At 36.5% G+C, this 17,432-nt stretch overlaps 1 protein-coding gene across 3 annotated transcripts in view; it reads right to left on the minus strand.

The window, feature by feature from the left end:
* Nucleotides 1-17,432, minus strand: part of CRYZL1 (crystallin zeta like 1) — a 39,541-nt gene that overhangs the window by 14,437 nt on the left and 7,672 nt on the right. For all 3 annotated transcript variants that reach the window (XM_026511027.4, XM_026511111.4, XM_026511150.3), the window contains 5 exons: nt 14,071-14,142; nt 12,355-12,432; nt 9,369-9,441; nt 6,485-6,529; nt 5,192-5,260 (listed from right to left, as the gene is read on the minus strand). In XM_026511027.4, the coding sequence (XP_026366812.1) occupies nt 5,192-5,260; nt 6,485-6,529; nt 9,369-9,441; nt 12,355-12,432; nt 14,071-14,136 (331 nt within the window). In that variant the 5' untranslated portion in view covers nt 14,137-14,142. The remainder of the gene's footprint in view (nt 1-5,191; nt 5,261-6,484; nt 6,530-9,368; nt 9,442-12,354; nt 12,433-14,070; nt 14,143-17,432) is intronic.

Consider the following 17,432-nt stretch of genomic DNA (forward strand, 5'->3'; position numbering starts at 1 on the left):
GATGGGTGTGAGGTGGTATCTCATTGTGGTTGTAATTTGTATTTCCCTGATGCTGAGTGATGTTGAGCATTTTTTCATGTGTCTGTTGGCCATTTGTATGTCTTCTTTGGAGAAATCTCTGTTCATGTCTTCTGCCCATTTCTTTTTTTTTTTAAAGATTTTATTTATTTATGTGACAGAGAGACAGCCAGTGAGAGAGGGAACACAGCAGGGGGAGTGGGAGAGGAAGAAGCAGGCTCACAGCGGAGGAGGCCGATGTGGGACTCGATCCCGGCACGTCAGGATCACGCCCTGAGCCGAAGGCAGACGCCTCAACGACTGCGCTACCCAGGCGCCCCATCTGCCCATTTCTTGACTGGATTTTGTTCTCTGGGTGTTAAGTTTGATAAGTTCTTTATAGGTATATACTCCAAAGATATAAATGTAGTGATCCAAAAGGGCACCTGCACCCCAATGATTATAGCGGTAATGTCCACAGTAACCAAACTATGGAAAGAGCCCAGGTGTCCATTGACAGATGAATGGGTAAAGAAGATGTGGTATACATATACAATGGAATACTACTCGGCCATCAAAAAAATGAAATCTTGCCATTTGCAACAACATGGATGGAACTAGAGGGTATTATGCTAAGCAAAATAAGTAATAAGAGAAAGACAATTATCATATGATCTCACTGATATGTGAAATTTAAGAAAGAAAACAGAGGATCATAGGGGAAGGGAGGAAAAAATAAAACAAGATGAAATTGAAGAGGGAGACAAACCATAAGAGACTCTTTATCATAGGAAACAAATTGAGGGTCACTGGAGGGGAAGGGAAGGGATATAGGGTAACTGGGTGATGGACATTAAGGAGGGCATGTGATGTAATGAGCACTGGGTATTATATAAGACTGATGAATCACTAAACTCTTCCTCTGAAACTAATAATACATTATATGTTAATTGAATTTAAATTTAAAAAAAGGAAAAGGAGGGGCGCCTGGGTGGCACAGCGGTTAAGCGTCTGCCTTCGGCTCAGGGCGTGATCCCGGCGTTGTGGGATCGAGCCCCACATCAGGCTCCTCTGCTATGAGCCTGCTTCTTCCTCTCCCACTCCCCCTGCTTGTGTTCCCTCTCTCGCTGGCTGTCTCTATCTCTGTCAAATAAGTAAATAAAATAAAATAAAATAAAAAAAGGAAAAGGAACTTATTCCCAAGCTACTGTAATCAAGGCAGTTTTGACTGGCATAAAAATAGATATAGATCCCCTGAATAGGACTGAGTCCAGAAATAAATCTATACATCTATGGTCAATTGATTTTGAACAAGAGTGTCAAAACAATTCAGTGGGTATAGAAGAGTCTTTTCAACAAATGGTTCTGGGACTCTAGATATCTACATGCAAAAAAAGAACAAAGTTGGACCTTTATTTCACACCATATACAAAAATTAACTCAAAATGGATCATAGAGGTAAACATAAGAGCTAAATCTATAACATTCTTAGAAGAAATCATAGGTGTAAATACTTGTAAACTTAGCTTAGGCAATGGGTTCTTAGAAATAATACTAAAAGCACAAGACAAAAGAAAATATGAATAATCTGGAATCCATCAATATTTTAAAAACTTTGTGCTTTAAAGGATACCATTAAGAAAATGAAATGGCAACCTTTAGAATAGGAGAAAATATTTACAATCATTGTATCTGACAAGCAACTTATATCTAGACTATGTAAGGAACTCTTACAACTTACCAATAAAAAAGACAACCCAATTTGAAAACTGGGCACAGGATCTGAACAGACATTTCTCCAAAGAAGATATACAAATGTCCAGTGAAGTATGAAAATTTTTCAACATCATTAGTCATTAGGGAAATACAAATCAAAATCACAACAAGATATCACTTTTAGGATGCCTAAAATTAAAAAGGCAGAAAATGACAAGCAGTAGTGAGGATGAGGAGCAATTGGGACACTCATTCACTGTTAGTTGAATTATAAATGTTGCAGCCATTTTGAAAAGGGTTTGTCAGTTTCTCAAAATGCCAAATGTAGAGTTATTATATGACTCAATAATTCTATTGCTAGGTATATACCCAAGAGAAATAAAAACATATATCCACACAAAAATCTGTACCAATGTTCAGATCAGCATTATTCATAATAGCCAAAAAAAAGGGGAGACAACCTTGATATCTAATCATAGATGAATGGAAAAACAAAATGTGGTATGCTCATACAATAAAGTATTATTCAACCATTGAAAGTGATGAAATATGAATAGATGTTACAATGCATGAGCTTTGAAAACATGACCTAAATGAATTAAGACAATTACAAAAGACCACATATTGCAAGATTAATGTATATGAAATGTCCAGAATAAGCAAATCAATAGAAGGAGAAAGTATATTTGTGGTTTTGAGAAGCTGAGGAGGGAAAATGGAGAATAACTGCCAGTGGGAATGAAGTTCTTTTTGGAGTGATGAAATGTTCTAAAATTAGTGGTAAGGGTCGATCAACTTTGTGAATATACTAAAAATGACTGAATTGTATGATTTACAAAGGTGAATTTTGTGGTATGTAAATGATATCTCAATGAAGCTGTTAGTAAAAAACAATTGGTAAATACATGATGGAAATGTGTATAAATTATGCCAAATCTGGGGGGGGGGCAAAAAAAGAAAGAAAGAAAGAAAGAAAGAACAAAAGAAAGGAAGAAAGATAGATTGGGCCTTTTTTGGTTTGTTTTTTCAATAGTTAATGTTCTATAACAATTTAGTTTGGGAGAGTTAGTCAAAATTCAAGCCTGGGAATCCAAATGAAAGGTTTCAGTTGACTCCACAGTTACAAGGTTCTCAAAAGAATAGGTGAAATAAGGCCCAAGGATATATTCTGGGGTCAAAAATAGTAGTTACCTGTAAAAAAGCCAGTGGTGGTCCTCAATTTTCAAAATGTGTAATATCAAAATAACTATGGATCAGCGAACTTTCACAGCATGGTATTTGAAAGTGAGCTTTATCTTTCAAAGGAAGACATGTGTTTGGCTCCATTGCTAGGTTTAATATACACAGATCTCAGATTTCCAGAAAAATGCCTTTTTGAAATTAATTTTAAGTAAACTCTATCCCCAACATGGGGCTTGAACTCATGACCGCAAGATCAAGAGTTGCATGCTTTACCGACTGAGCCAGCCAGATGCCCCTGAAATCAATTTTTTTTATAAAATAGTATTTTATAATATAGTATTTTATATTATTTTATAATATAGTATTTTATAATATAGTATTACTTGGGAATATTAGACATAGTCATTAAGTTAAATATAAACGATTTACAGTTTGCAATTTTAGAAATAAAATGCCACAGATTTGCTAGCCTAGTTCAAATTACTGTACAGACTCAAATGTATAAATTAACTATTTTTAATAGTCCAAAATCCAATTTGGCTTTCTGTTACCACAAAGTCTGATTAGGGATTATATCATTTAAGAATAAACTCAGGAAAAATTTTAATGAAATAGTTCAAGAATACAAAAGAGTACATGTTGACCTACTGATAAGGTATGAAGAGTAACATAAATCCTGGCATAAGAAACAGCTGATTGGTAGCACCACCAGAGTCCCGTGGATCCACTCTGATCACATCCTCTTCTTCTGCCCCCAAAGGTAAGCCTACACCTGACTTTTCATCCCTGTTTTCTTTATATCCTTAAATAAGATATGTTTAACTTTTTATGTTTTTGAACTTTATAGAAATGTATGGTAACACATTGTATTCTTCTGCAACTTGCTTCCTTTACTCAACAGTTTATGAGATTCGTCCATCTTGATGTCTGGCTGTTACTGGCTTTCACTGCTAAGTTGAATTACAATCTAGGAATATCTTTAGTTATCCATTTTCCTGGTGAAGAATATTTATTCAGGTTTTTTCCATTTTTATTCCACAGTTATAAACTATGGTATTAGGAACTCTTGTGCCTATCTACTGGGCCATATCGAGTTTCTGGGAGGTACAAAACTACCAGTAGAATTATTAGGCCTAGAGTATATACATCATTACCTTTATTTAGATAATACTAAATTATCTTTTTTTTTTAAGATTTTATTTATTTATTTTTATTTTTATTTTATTTTATTTTATTTTTTTTAAGATTTTATTTATTTATTTGACAGAGATAGAGACAGCCAGCGAGAGAGGGAACACAAGCAGGGGGAGTGGGAGAGGAAGAAGCAGGCTCATAGCGGAAGAGCCTGATGTGGGGCTCGATCCCGGAACACCGGGATCACGCCCTGAGCTGAAGGCAGACGCTTAACCGCTGTGCCACCCAGGCGCCCCTATTTATTTATTTATTTTTAAGTAATCTCTACACCCAGCATTGGGCTCCAACTTACAACCCTGAGATCAGAAGTCAAACGCTGTACTGACGAGCTAGCCAGGTACCCTCTTCTCTAAAGCATTTGAATCAATTTACACTCCTGGCGCATAAAAGGTTCCGCGGCTTCACACCCTTGCCAACACTTGGGGCGGCGGTTAGACTTTACAGAATTTGTCAGTCATGTGGATGCTTAATGGTATCCCGAGGTGGTTAATTTAATTTGCCTTTCCCTGATTACTAAGGAGATGCAGCATCTTTTCACTATGGTTTCCTGAAGAGTGTGTATGTTCATATTTATTTTAAGTATTCAAGAAGTAAATTACCATAGGAAAAATTAAAAATTAATATTTAGTTAAACTAAACAACTGGTCGAAATATATTAGCAATAGAAACCAAAGGAAAGTGTTTCTGATGCTTTCCTGTCTCAGACTCTACACATATTATCTAGATTTTATACATTTTTAGTTTCAACTAATAACCAAGAATAAAAAGTAAAAAAAAAATTCTCCACCTGAAACTAATGTAATATTGTATGCCAAACTGTTCTTCAATTTAAAAAAAAATTCTGATCAGGGATATGATTTCAGAGCCAAGGAAGAAACCACTTTTCAAACCTCTTACCACTGCAGTATAAGTGAAACTTAAAGGTCTATACGCTGTTTGGTCTGAGTATGAATTTTATGGATACTAAATATAAGCTGGCCGTGTTCATGTGACCAGCCAACATTTATTACGCAAGGTGGATGCAAAAACATCGCGATGTTACAAAACACCACACACATCAATGATGCAAGACTTACGTGAGCTGCAAAAGACTGGCACGTACCCAAGTAATGCTCGTGCACTCTAACAACTTCACAAAGTCCAGGGTCTTCAGAATCCAGGGGCAGAATTCCTAGAAATTAACAGGAGAAACTTAAGGGAAATAATCCCATAATGAATTCATTCCTAATGAGTTGCCACTAAGTATTAGTCTACATTTTGTTCACTCGAGTTTTGAGGAAGATTCCAGTAATTACTGGTGTGGGGAAGGGAGAGACCTCAAAAGTATGGAAGGGAAGTGGACAGTTCATTTTGTCACGAACGCTGTATCGCCTATACTATCTTTCTTTTTCTCCCTCTTCTATCACCTCTGAGTGACGGTAAAGATGGTGTCCGATGTACAGAGCCAAGTCAGAGTCTTGGGGGCACCTGGGTTCCTCATTAAAATTGTCCTTGATGCACAGCTACCTTCCCATAGTTTGGTTCTATAAGATGCTTCCAGTAAAATCCCATTTTCCTCTATGCTAGTCTGATTTTATTTTTGGCCACTTGTGTAACACAGTGTCATTGATGTCTTGGATGAATAAAAAAGATAAGAAAGACAGAAATAATAAATTCTCCAAAAAAATACATGAGTCAAAGGCAATACCATAAAAAGCTGATGAAAACCTTCTTACAAATCTGTTCTTAACAACTTCAAGCATACCATAAAGTAAATATTTTCTAAGTTTAAGTAAGTGTCTTCCTATGAATATTTTCCATAACAAAAATGGTAATTTTCAAGACTACTACTAAAGTCATATTTTATGTTTGTGTGACTGTTTAGGATATAATAGTATAGATATATGTATTTGCAGAATAGTATTCACTATGGATTTTTAAAATAACCAATAAACTAAGGGTTTCCAGTAAATTTTTGGTTTTATGAGAGTGGTATTATGAGAGGGAGCAGCTCTGTGAAATGCAAGCTGGATATGGAGAGTGGAGTTTCCGCACAGCTGAGCCAGTCAGTGGTCTTCAAGCAGGTGACCTGCGACTGCGCCTTCCAGAATCCACAGTCTAGTTATAGACTGGGGTCCTGTCAGGAAAGGGCTGCACCAACCACAGTAACAACTATGGTCATCTTTCTATCTACAATATTGTTCAATAGTCAAATATTAGAAAGTTTAAATATTCTGCTATTGAGATTAAACTCCCAATTTTCTTCATCAATGGATATTTATGAGCAAATTATAAAAATCAGGATACATGTATCCTTCTATACAAAGCACACAATAAACATGAATCATTGTTTTAGAAAAAGAAGAGATGACAGCAAAACAGATGACTTGCAACAGGCTTATAAATCATAACTTACCGACGACTTCATCATCTGGTTGAAAGAATGATACCTTGCTTCCAACTTAAAGAGGGAAGAAAATTAACAATTCGTATTGTGAGGTTATTTAATACCACCGTTACTTAACTATTAAAATAAATGCATGGGTTTATAAAAAGGTCACTAACTCAGAGACAAGGCCAAGAATTTCTAGGACATTTTGATAGTCAATAATAAAGACTCTGGGATAGATCACTTCAAATCTGGGCCATGTGGCTGTTGACACCACAGAGGAGGATATCTATTTAGCTAAGGATGAAGGAATAAAGGAAAATAATCCACTCTCCAGCTCTTACGATGATTACACTGCTTTCCACCCTTCCTGTGGTGAGCCCAATTTCCTATCATTATTTTAGGTATAGAACCTCAGACATACAATGCCAGATTCTGGTAAGAGTCATGCATAGAATTACTTTGATTTGGGATTATAGTAATATATGCAGACCAGTGTCAAGAATTTTCTTGGAACTACACAGAAATGATGGTTACATTTTCTCTGCACATGCAGAGGAAGAGCCTCCACCATCAGCCAATTCTTTAGAATATTTTTGTTCAAATAGTAACAAGAAGAAAGGAAAGGAAAAACTCAAACATTGTTGAGTGCCTACTTGCTATATCACATTTGATCTTCCTCACATTTAACCCGTGATGTAGGTATTATTATTCCTATTTAACAGACAATGAAACTAAGGTAACGTAATGAAGGAAGATGGAAGCCGGGAATCTGGAAGTGGCCTCTTTGGCTGGCTATGGGCAAGATGGTTCCAGAGCTCATCTATTGGTACTCCTCAAGCAACTCTAAGTTTGATATTCCTACTTCCAAATCCTCTTTTCACAGTTTGCTCTTTCTTTGGATCCCTCCTGCACCACCATGCCCCAATAATTTTGGCTGCTGATGCATTGTGCTTTTCCCTTTCCCTTCAGCTGTTGACCCCGGTCTTCCTGGGATCACTCTGATCCTTTTCAATTGGCTTCCTTCACACTCCTTTCAGTTGTCCCCCAAAGAGTGGACTCCTCTATTTCTACTCTCTCCCTGAGTGAGCTCATCAATTCTGATTTCAAATACAAATGACATGCGGACAATTCTCAAATATATACATTTTTAACAAGAACTCTCTTACCTTTGAGCTTAAACTCATACAATTGCTTAATAGACTCTCCAGTGAGATGTCACTCACGTACCCTGAACTCAACAAGTATGAATCTAAAGTCACCGTTTTCCTCCAAATCAGACCCCTTTCCCTTCTCAATTAGTGGCATCAATTCATTCCTTAACCAGAATCAGGTAAATCACTCCGGGTTCTTAAACCTGCTTTTACTTTCCTGTTTTAGTTAATTATTCGGTCCTGATGATTTGACTTCCTTAGTATTTCTTCAACACACACCCTTGCCATTGCTATCTAGGTTATGGACTTTGTTATCTCTTGCCTGTTAATCTATGACCCGACCAGTCCTCTTGCCGACAGCCTCAAAAGTGCCTAAAACCCAATCTGATATATGAGGCTCATTATGGCTCTGGCCCTTGTCTACCCTCCTGCCTCATATTTTGGAGGTAAGGAATCAGTGTTCATATCATTAAAATATTTTGTTTGTTATCTTTTATTCTGCTGTTTTTGAAGGAGAATTTTCTTGACAAAATGTTTCTCTGCTGTCAAGTATCTTGCCTCTGACTCCTGCCCAGAACTTTGCTTTTGCTCTGGCCAACACCAAACTCTGTAATTCTTACAATACATCACATTATTACTTGCTTTGGTCTTTGTTCATGATATCCTCTGTGCTGAGTATGATTCTCCTTAGTGTCTGGTTATTGTACCCAAGAAGGCTTTCCTGTTTCTTCTGGCTGGGCTGGGTAGCTCTCTTCTGAGCTCTCATAATTATCTGCTCATGTGGATATATCTGTCTTTTCCCTAGATAGTAAAATTCTTTGAGGGCTGGGACTTTGTCTCATTTAATATTCCAAGCATTTAGCAAGTGCTCATTAAATGTGGTGTAAATAAACAAATGAATGAATTAAATGACATGACAATGATCATGTTCTATTAGAATTCTTATTTTTATTTTCCTTCAGTCTGAGCATAAGAAAGAAGAAATGAAAGTATAATTTAGCTGTATCTGAAGAAAACACTGAGAAAGAGTCAAATATATTAGATTAAAATCACAGGTAAAACTCAGTCTAACCCACCCTGCCTACTCATTCATTCATTCACATATGCAGAAAGAGCAAATACACTGACTGATCATGAACTACCTAAAAGCACCGACTGTGAAAGTAGGTCTATATAGAAACAAATTATCTCAAATACTTAGGCTTACTGTCTTGCATGTTAAGACCATTATTTACTAAATAAAACTTAAAAAAATTTTTTTTACTTAAGGCCATCATAAAATCTTACCACTTATTTCTCTCCAGGACCCATTTTTGCATGAGCAGACTGCTTTTAAGTGCTTAATTTTAGGCAAACTTAAAAAATTGAGTATGAATGTAGTTACTATTTAAATTCTGGCCCAAAGCCAACCTACACAAGTAATTTATGGTTTGTAAACATTATAAAAAGAACAACATTGGTCATTCCATTGAATATGATTACTCATGGATTTAAACACATAATCCCCAAATATCTACTAAACTCTAGTAAGCTTTTTAATTATAAAACACCAATTAAAAAATATATAAATAAAAATTAAAAAAAACACGAATTGAGTTCCACTTTTCTTTTTAATTAAAAAATGGAAACATTTCTGTATAATTAAATTTCACATTTGAGGAAGTGTACATAATTTTATGTCGTGGTAAACCAATTAGCTACCATTTAATTCTTTCATCTTAGAAAATAAGTACAGATATTTACATCTATAAACTTACCATCTAACACAATTCCAGCAATTTCTCTCCCAACAGGAAAAAAATCTTTCTCCATCTTCATTTCTGCCAGAAGCTAAATCATGAAAAAGATTTGTTTATTGTTTTTTTTTTTTTTTAATTTTTTTTTAAAGATTTTATTTATTTATTTAACAGAGATAGAGACAGCCAGCGAGAGAGGGAACACAGCAGGGAGAGTGGGAGAGGAAGAAGCAGGCTCACAGTGGAGGAGCCTGATGTGGGGCTCGATCCCATAACGCCGGGATCACGCCCTGAGCCGAAGGCAGACGCTTAACCGCTGTGCCACCCAGGCGCCCCAAGATTTGTTTATTGTTAAGAATAAATCCTAGCTTCTTCTCATAAGGAAGGCAAGAGCAAAAATCAGACCACAGAAAAAGCAAGTATGATTTAATTTATGGAGTTAAGACAAAGCAAATAACTTCACAAAGTAAGTTTCTCTTTATAGTAGGAAACCAAGAGTTTGCTGATCAATTAGTTGATCTGTAGAATTTAGGTATCAGTCTTATTATTCAAATCACCATTAATATCCTTTGTTTAGCATTTTTACTCGCCATATATGAAGGGAAATTATGGCCAAAACTCTGCTTGGTTGACTAAATACTTTTTACCAGTCACTTCATTCTTGTGGGGTGAAGGGAGTTTGGAGAGGACATTGTTGAATAAAGGGGATGTAGCCAGTGAGAACAAAAAGTTCTCCATTCCCACATCTTTGAACATCATCTCAGTGTTTCTCACAAGTCTTTGGTAAGAGAAGGAAAAAGTGATGGAGATAACATAAGGGAAACTGCCATATTATTTCAGATTGAAGTTTCTTTTTTTTAAAGGATAGATTATTATTTTTTAAATATTTATTTTTTGAGAGAGAGAGGGGCAGAGGGAGAGGGAGAGAAAGAATCTCAAGTAGACTCTGTGCTGAGCGTGGAGCCTGACGTGGGGCTTGATCTCACGACCCTGAGATCAGGACCTGAGCTGAAACCAAGAGTCGAATGCCGGTCCAACTGTGCCACCCAGGCACCCCAGGATAAATTATTTTTTAAGAGGTATTTCATTGGATTCCGAACCAATTACGTACTTGACATTTAAAGTGGCAGGGTGTACAAAGACCTATAGTTTAAGTTCCTGCCACTTATGCTTTTATAATAATACTAGAGATGCTAGGCACATTTAAGATAGAGGATTGTAGGAACCACAACAAAAATAAATTGAAGTAATTCTTTTGTATATTTCCTTTATTTAAAAATTTTCTGATCTCCTGTATATATGTGATTGCCAGAAAAGTCTCTCTTTCTATGTGGAACTTTATGTTTTTCCTAAGATGTTCCTATGACATAGCAATGGAAATATGGGGTGTTCTACAATTTCTTTCATGCAGACTTTTACAGAGCTTTAGTCATGTCACAATTGCATCCTTTGGTCATGATCTCAGGGTTTTGGGATGGAGCCCCACATCAGGCTCTCTGTTCAGCAGGGAGCCTGCTTCCCCCTCTCTCTTTGCCCCTCCCACTGCTTGTGCTCTCTTGCTGTCAAATAAATAAATAAAATCTTAAAAAAACAAAACAACTGCATCCTGCATCCTTCACCCAACACAAGCATTTTCTTACATTACTACATAGTTTTTATAACCATTATGTTTCCTAGTTGGGCAATATTTCATTAAATTGATTTTACTCTAACTTACTTTCTTTCTGTTAGAAGTGGAGATAATTTTCCGAGACTGGGGATGTCGATGAATTTTTCATAGTTTTAAAAACAACACCTTGGATGGTCTGAACATACAACTTGGCACACAAGGAGTAGTAAGTACTAGCACTTCTGGTGAAAGGATTTCAAGGCATCTGACTAATTGCCTCTCAAGTCATGCTCATGTTGTCCAATGGAAACCTACGACCTTGTTCTGTAATTTTCCTAAATGTGACTATCGCAGAAAAGTTTTAGATTCCTAGAAATTATGATGACATTATAATCCAGGAAGTTAAGGGTCTAATAAAACTACAGCATTAATTTTTACAAAACTGAGTAAATGGACCTGCTTTATTTATCATGACACACTTAACCACACTTTATTTACTATTTGAAGACTTTTCATGTACTTCCTGTCACTAATGGACGATTACTGTGAGGTGGTATGAGCACGGGGATATGTAAGTGTGAGCAAGAGAGAGAATAAGAGAAATGACAACAAGAATATGAACCCTTTCTAAAGACATTAACTAGAAATACCTACAGAATAGTTAATAGATCACTGATTAGATTTCTAGATTTATTTTTACTATATTTATGAAAGTAATTTCTTCCTTGCGGCGCCTCGGTGGCTCAGTCAATTAAGTGTCTGCCTTTGGCTCAGGTCATGATCCCAGGGTCCTGGGATCAAGCCCCATGTCAGGCTTCCTGCTTAGTGGGGAATCTGCTTCTCCCTCCACTTCTGCCCCTTCCCTGCTTGTGCTCTCTCAAATAAATAAAATCTAAAAAAAAAAAAGTAATTTCTTCCTTGATTAATAGGCCTTAGTAATTATAAATTCTTAGTCTTTCACAATGTAAAGGAGTTTATAAAATATTTTCATATAATATAAAATGTCTGACTTCAGTTAGATAGTAATACAGAAACACACAAATTGACATTACATTTTTTCCCTAGCTATTTTATAAGTCTTGTTCTTCTTCTTTTTTTTTTTTTTTTAAGATTTTTATTTATTTACTTGACAGAGCACACAAGTAGGGGGGCAGCAGGCAGAGAAAGAGGAAGAAGCAGGCTCCTCACTGAGCAGGGACCTGGATCCCAGGACCTGAGATCATGACCCAAGCGGAAGGCAGACGCTTAACCGACTGAGCCACCCAGGTGCCCCGCTATTTTAGTCTTCTAAGGATGCTAATTTTTTGGCAGTCAGAAGTCAGTTATCATTATATATTTGTACACTAAATATACCAGGAAACTCTCATTTGACTTTTGGTCAAAATAAAAGCATCATACCTTCGTATTTATCTGGCTCAGAGCACAAGCTTTAACTTGAAGTTTCACATAGTTATCTTCTATAACAGGAAGATTTTCCTAGAACCAAATAATACACTCCTTTGAGAACATGCCTTTCTTTTGTGAAAACATAATTGAATACATAATTGAATAAAACTAAACAGACCCCAAATCTTACAGCTAACTGAAAAAGCCACAAATAATTATTCCATAGTATATAATAAAGAAAATAGAAGGGGAATTTTGGGGTAAAATGTCTAAAAAGCCTTACAGTAGTTATTTTAAAGATGCATAGATACCGACATGGATATATGTGTAGGCAATAAATTTTTGGGGTAAAAAGGAGAGCATCAAATACTGTACTTTATTTCAATCTAAACAATCTCAAAGCATCAAATCTTCACACATACAGGGATATCCTTATATGCATGACATATAGCCTTCAATGATTTTGGAATTTTCTTAAGCTATAAATGAAGTTGCTTGGTGTTACCTGTGTCTCTCTTATTTAACTTACCTTATTTAACATCTGTCTTAGACATTTCAGCATGCCCCATGGGATTTTGGGGTCAAAATACAAACTTAATGGATCTTAATTACCCCACTATTCCACAGCTAGATATAACTTCAAAGGCAAAGAATCATTCACACTCAGGCACTCAATGTCACCCACCTGTACTATTTATTAAATATAGTATCACTTCTGCCAAATAACCATATCCTGGTGCCAATAATTAAAATATTCCCCTCAACTCCTGATGCCCAAAAATGAGATCAAAAGCTGGGTAAGAATAGCTACTTTTGTAGTCCCTCTTACAACCTGTCAAAGAGATCACTGTTTTATTTGACTTGAATACAATAGTCTGGGAGTATCTCTTTTTAAAAGTTTCAGATTTGATAGTATTTGGTGATATTATAGAGATCTTCAATATTATCGATAAATGTGTGGATTTTACTCATGATCGTATGAACCTGTACATGATTCTTCCCAAGACCCAATCAAACCTCTGAGACCTTCATCTTGATTCAGTGGTAGAAGACAAGCTGTCTGAGATTTTGACTCCTGACCTAATTTTGGAGTTAGTAAAAGATAACAGAAAAACTGGATTGTGTTCATGATTCAGAAATTCTTATTACTACCATGAAATAAATACAGCACTCAGTTTTGGGTCCTAAGTTAACAGTGGAATGATTTTGGCTTGCCACGAACCTTTCAAATGATCACCACTATATGAAAATTCTACTACCTGTTCTTAAAGTGGGCAAAAACAAGAGATAATTTAGAGTTTAGCAAATGAGATAATTTTGGAAAGCTCAGAATTTAGTGTGGAAAACAATGATTTTCCACCTCTTCCATTTTACAACATGGGAGAAATATTTTCTGAAATATGGCTACAATCTGAATAGTCACTTTACTGTGGTATTCTGAATATGCTGGGTTAATTTGACAGCATGTAAGACTATCAAGGTTATTCTGTTTTCCTAATATGTTTTATACCACCACCCTGAGGAACTAAAAACTCTTTAAAAAAAATAGCTAATACTATAATATGGAGCACCATTTCCACATAAGATTAAAGGAGTTTGTAAGTTTCATTTAAGTAATTTTTACTCGGTTCCACTCAAAATAACATACAATAGGTATTTAAAACTGGTTCTATTACATATAGAAAATAAACTACCTTTTTCATTTAATAATTAAACCATTTTTCTTACCCTTTCTTGAAATACAAATGTTATTTCTTCATTTGTAGAACTCTTCTGAAAATATAAGCCTTTCATAGTCACCTAAAAAAAATTCATACACATATATATAAACATGAAATAAAATGTTCTTCCAGACTAAAATGAAAGCAAAAATTGAAAAATAATGCTGACAAAGGATAAAACGACAACTATAAATGTAGTTTTCAAACAAAAACTTTAGATAATAATTCTTGAAAGTGGTCAAACAAGAGAATATGCAACAATCTCTGAGTACATGTCTTATTAAGAATGGGCTTACAGTTCAACCTTTCACACCAAGGTGAGCTGGTGCTTCATTTCACTTTGCTATTCAATAAAAATTACAAGTTGTACTTAAATATTTTTTTACGAGGGCCACAGACCTCAATTTTAATTACCAAAGGTGGCATTTAAAGGGCTTTCAAGGCTTTTTTTTTTTTTTTTTTAAGATTTATTTATTTATTTGGGAGGGAGAGAGAGAGTGCGTGGGCACGCAGGGACACGCACACACACAAGCTGGGGAAGAGGCAGAGGGACAGGATCTCAAGTGGACACCCTGCTGAGCCCAGAGCCCTACGTGGCTGGACTTCATTACCCTGAGATCAAGACCCTGAGGTCAGGACCTGAGCGGAAATCAAGAGTCAGATGCTTAACCAACTGAGCCACTCAGGCGCCCCAGGGCTTTCAAAATCTTAAAAAAGACCATTAAAAAGAAAAAGTGAACAGTCAAGACACTCACTAAAATCATACCCCTGATTCTTCTGTATCAGTTTATAAACCATTTAATGGAAGTATTAAACCTGTATTCTGTGAACTTCTTAAGATATTTTTTTTTAAAAGATTTTATTTATTTATGTGACAGAGAGACAGTCAGCGAGAGAGGGAACACAGCAGGGGGAGTGGGAGAGGAAGAAGCAGGCTCCCAGCGGAGGAGCCCGATGTGGGACTGGATCCTGGAACGCCAGGATCACGCCCTGAGCCGAAGGCAGATGCTTTAACGACTGCGCTACCCAGGTGCCCCTGTATTCTGTGAACTTCTTGAAGCATCTCTAAGGATTCCATAATTGTTTAATTTTCATAATATAGCTGACTCTTAAGCAACACAAGTTCAACCTGCACAGGTCCACTTATACATGGATTTTTTTTTTATAGTACAGTACTGTAAATGTATTTTCTCTTCCTTATGATTTTTTTTCTTTTTCTTTTAAATGATTGTATTTATTTATTTGAGAGACAGAGTGAATGAGAGTGACAGAGAACACGAGCAAGGGGAGGGGCTGAGGGAGAGGGAGGAGCAGACTTCTTACTGAGCAGGGAAGGCAGACGCCTACCCGACTGAGGCCCTCCTTATGATTTTCTTAATAAGATTTTCTTTTCCGTAGCTTACTTTATTGTAAGCATACAGAATATAATACATATAACATAGAAAATATGTGCTGTTACCAATAAGGCTTCCAGTCGACTGTAGGCTATTAGCAGTTAAGTTTCTGGGGAGTCAAAAGTTATCTGCAGATTTTCAACCATTTGGAAGGTTGGTTCTCCTAATCCCAGACTTGTTCAGGGGTCAACTATAATTCTATGGCAAGACTATTTTTTTATTTTATTTTTATTTTTTTAAATGATTTATTATATTATGTTAGTCACCATACAGTACATCCCCGGTTTCTGATGTAAAGCTCGATGATTCATTAGTTGCGTATAACACCCAGTGCACCATGCAATACGTGCCCTCCTTACTACCCCATTACCGGTCTATCCCATTCCCCCACCCCCCTCCCCTCTGAGGCCCTCAGTTTGTTTCTCAGAGTCCATAGTCTCTCATGTTTCATTCCCCCTTCTGATTACCCCCCTTCTTTATCCCTTCCTTCCCCTACCGATCTTCCTCGTTCTTATGTTCCATAGATGAGAGAAATCATATGATAGTTGTCTTTCTCTGCTTGACTTATTTCACTTAGCATTATCTCCTCCAGTGCCATCCAAGTTGCAGCAAATGTTGAGAATTCGTTCTTTCTGATAGCTGAGTAATATTCCATTGTATATATGGACCACAACTTCTTAATCCAGTCATCTGTTGAAGGGCATCTTGGCTCCTTCCACGATTTAGCTATTGTGGACAACGCTGCTATGAATATTGGGGTGCATATGGCCCTTCTCTTCACTACGTCTGTATCTTTGGGGTAAACACCCAGTAGTGCAATGGCTGGATCACAGGGTAGCTCAATTTTTAACTTTTTAAGGGCCCTCCACACTGTTTTCCAGAGTGGCTGTACCAACTTGCATTCCCACCAACAATGTAGATGGCAAGACTATTTTTTTAAATATAAATTTTATAGAAGAATAAAATATACACAGCCAAGTTCATGGATCCTAAATGTATAGCTCACTGCATATTGCAAAGTGAATATGGCCATGTCACAGCAAGGAAATGGCATCACTAGAACTCCAGAAGTTTCCTCATTCCCCTTATAGTCACCACCTTCCCCTGTGAAGGATACTCAACATCCCAAGTTTCAAACAGATTAGTTTTGTCTGTTTTTGACTTTATACAAGTGAAATCATACTCCTTCATGTCTGGTTTCTTTCTCTCAATATTACATTTGTGAGCATCATCTATGTTGTTTCCTGTATTGTGGTTCATTCTCACCCTTGTTATGCTATATTCTATTTTGTGATTAAATCATTATTTACCCATTCCACTAAACATTTGATTGTTTCTAGTTTGGGTCTTTTACAAACTATCTTATTAAGAACATTCTTTTTTTCTTGGACATTTATTTTTTTTTAATTTAATTTTATTTAGATTAATTAACATATAGCGTATTATGAGTTTCAGAGGTAGAGGTAGGTCCGATATTAATTCTATCTGTTTGGTTGCAGGTGTGTGTACGTCAGTGTTGGCTGCGGTGGCAGGGGAGAGGGGAAAGATCTAAGCATAGATACAGCAGCTATGTATTCCCTACAATTTTTTTTTTAAGATTTTATTTTATTTTTCTAAGTAATCTCCACACCCAATGTGGGGCTCAAACTCACAACTCTGAGATCAAAAGTCGCAGTTCTACCAACTTGAGCCAGCCAGTCGCCCCTCCTTACAACTTTAAATCCAACCTCTTCTGCTTGGTTTTCAAGGCTGTCTAAAATGCATACTCACTGTCTCTAACCTACTTTACTCCCCTGTCTTTCTAACACACGTTCTCTTTCTGAGCTGGTCAGTGTGACCTCACACCATCTGGTCATCCCGGTCTCAGGACTTCCAGGCATTGCTTTTTCTCTGAGACTGTGCCAAACTTACTCTACAGATTCTGCCAACTGAATACAACTCAAGTCCTACTCCTTCTCTGAAATCACACCCAGCG

This window comes from Ursus arctos, unplaced genomic scaffold (genome assembly GCF_023065955.2).
Source record: "Ursus arctos isolate Adak ecotype North America unplaced genomic scaffold, UrsArc2.0 scaffold_4, whole genome shotgun sequence".
NCBI lineage: Eukaryota > Metazoa > Chordata > Mammalia > Carnivora > Ursidae > Ursus > Ursus arctos.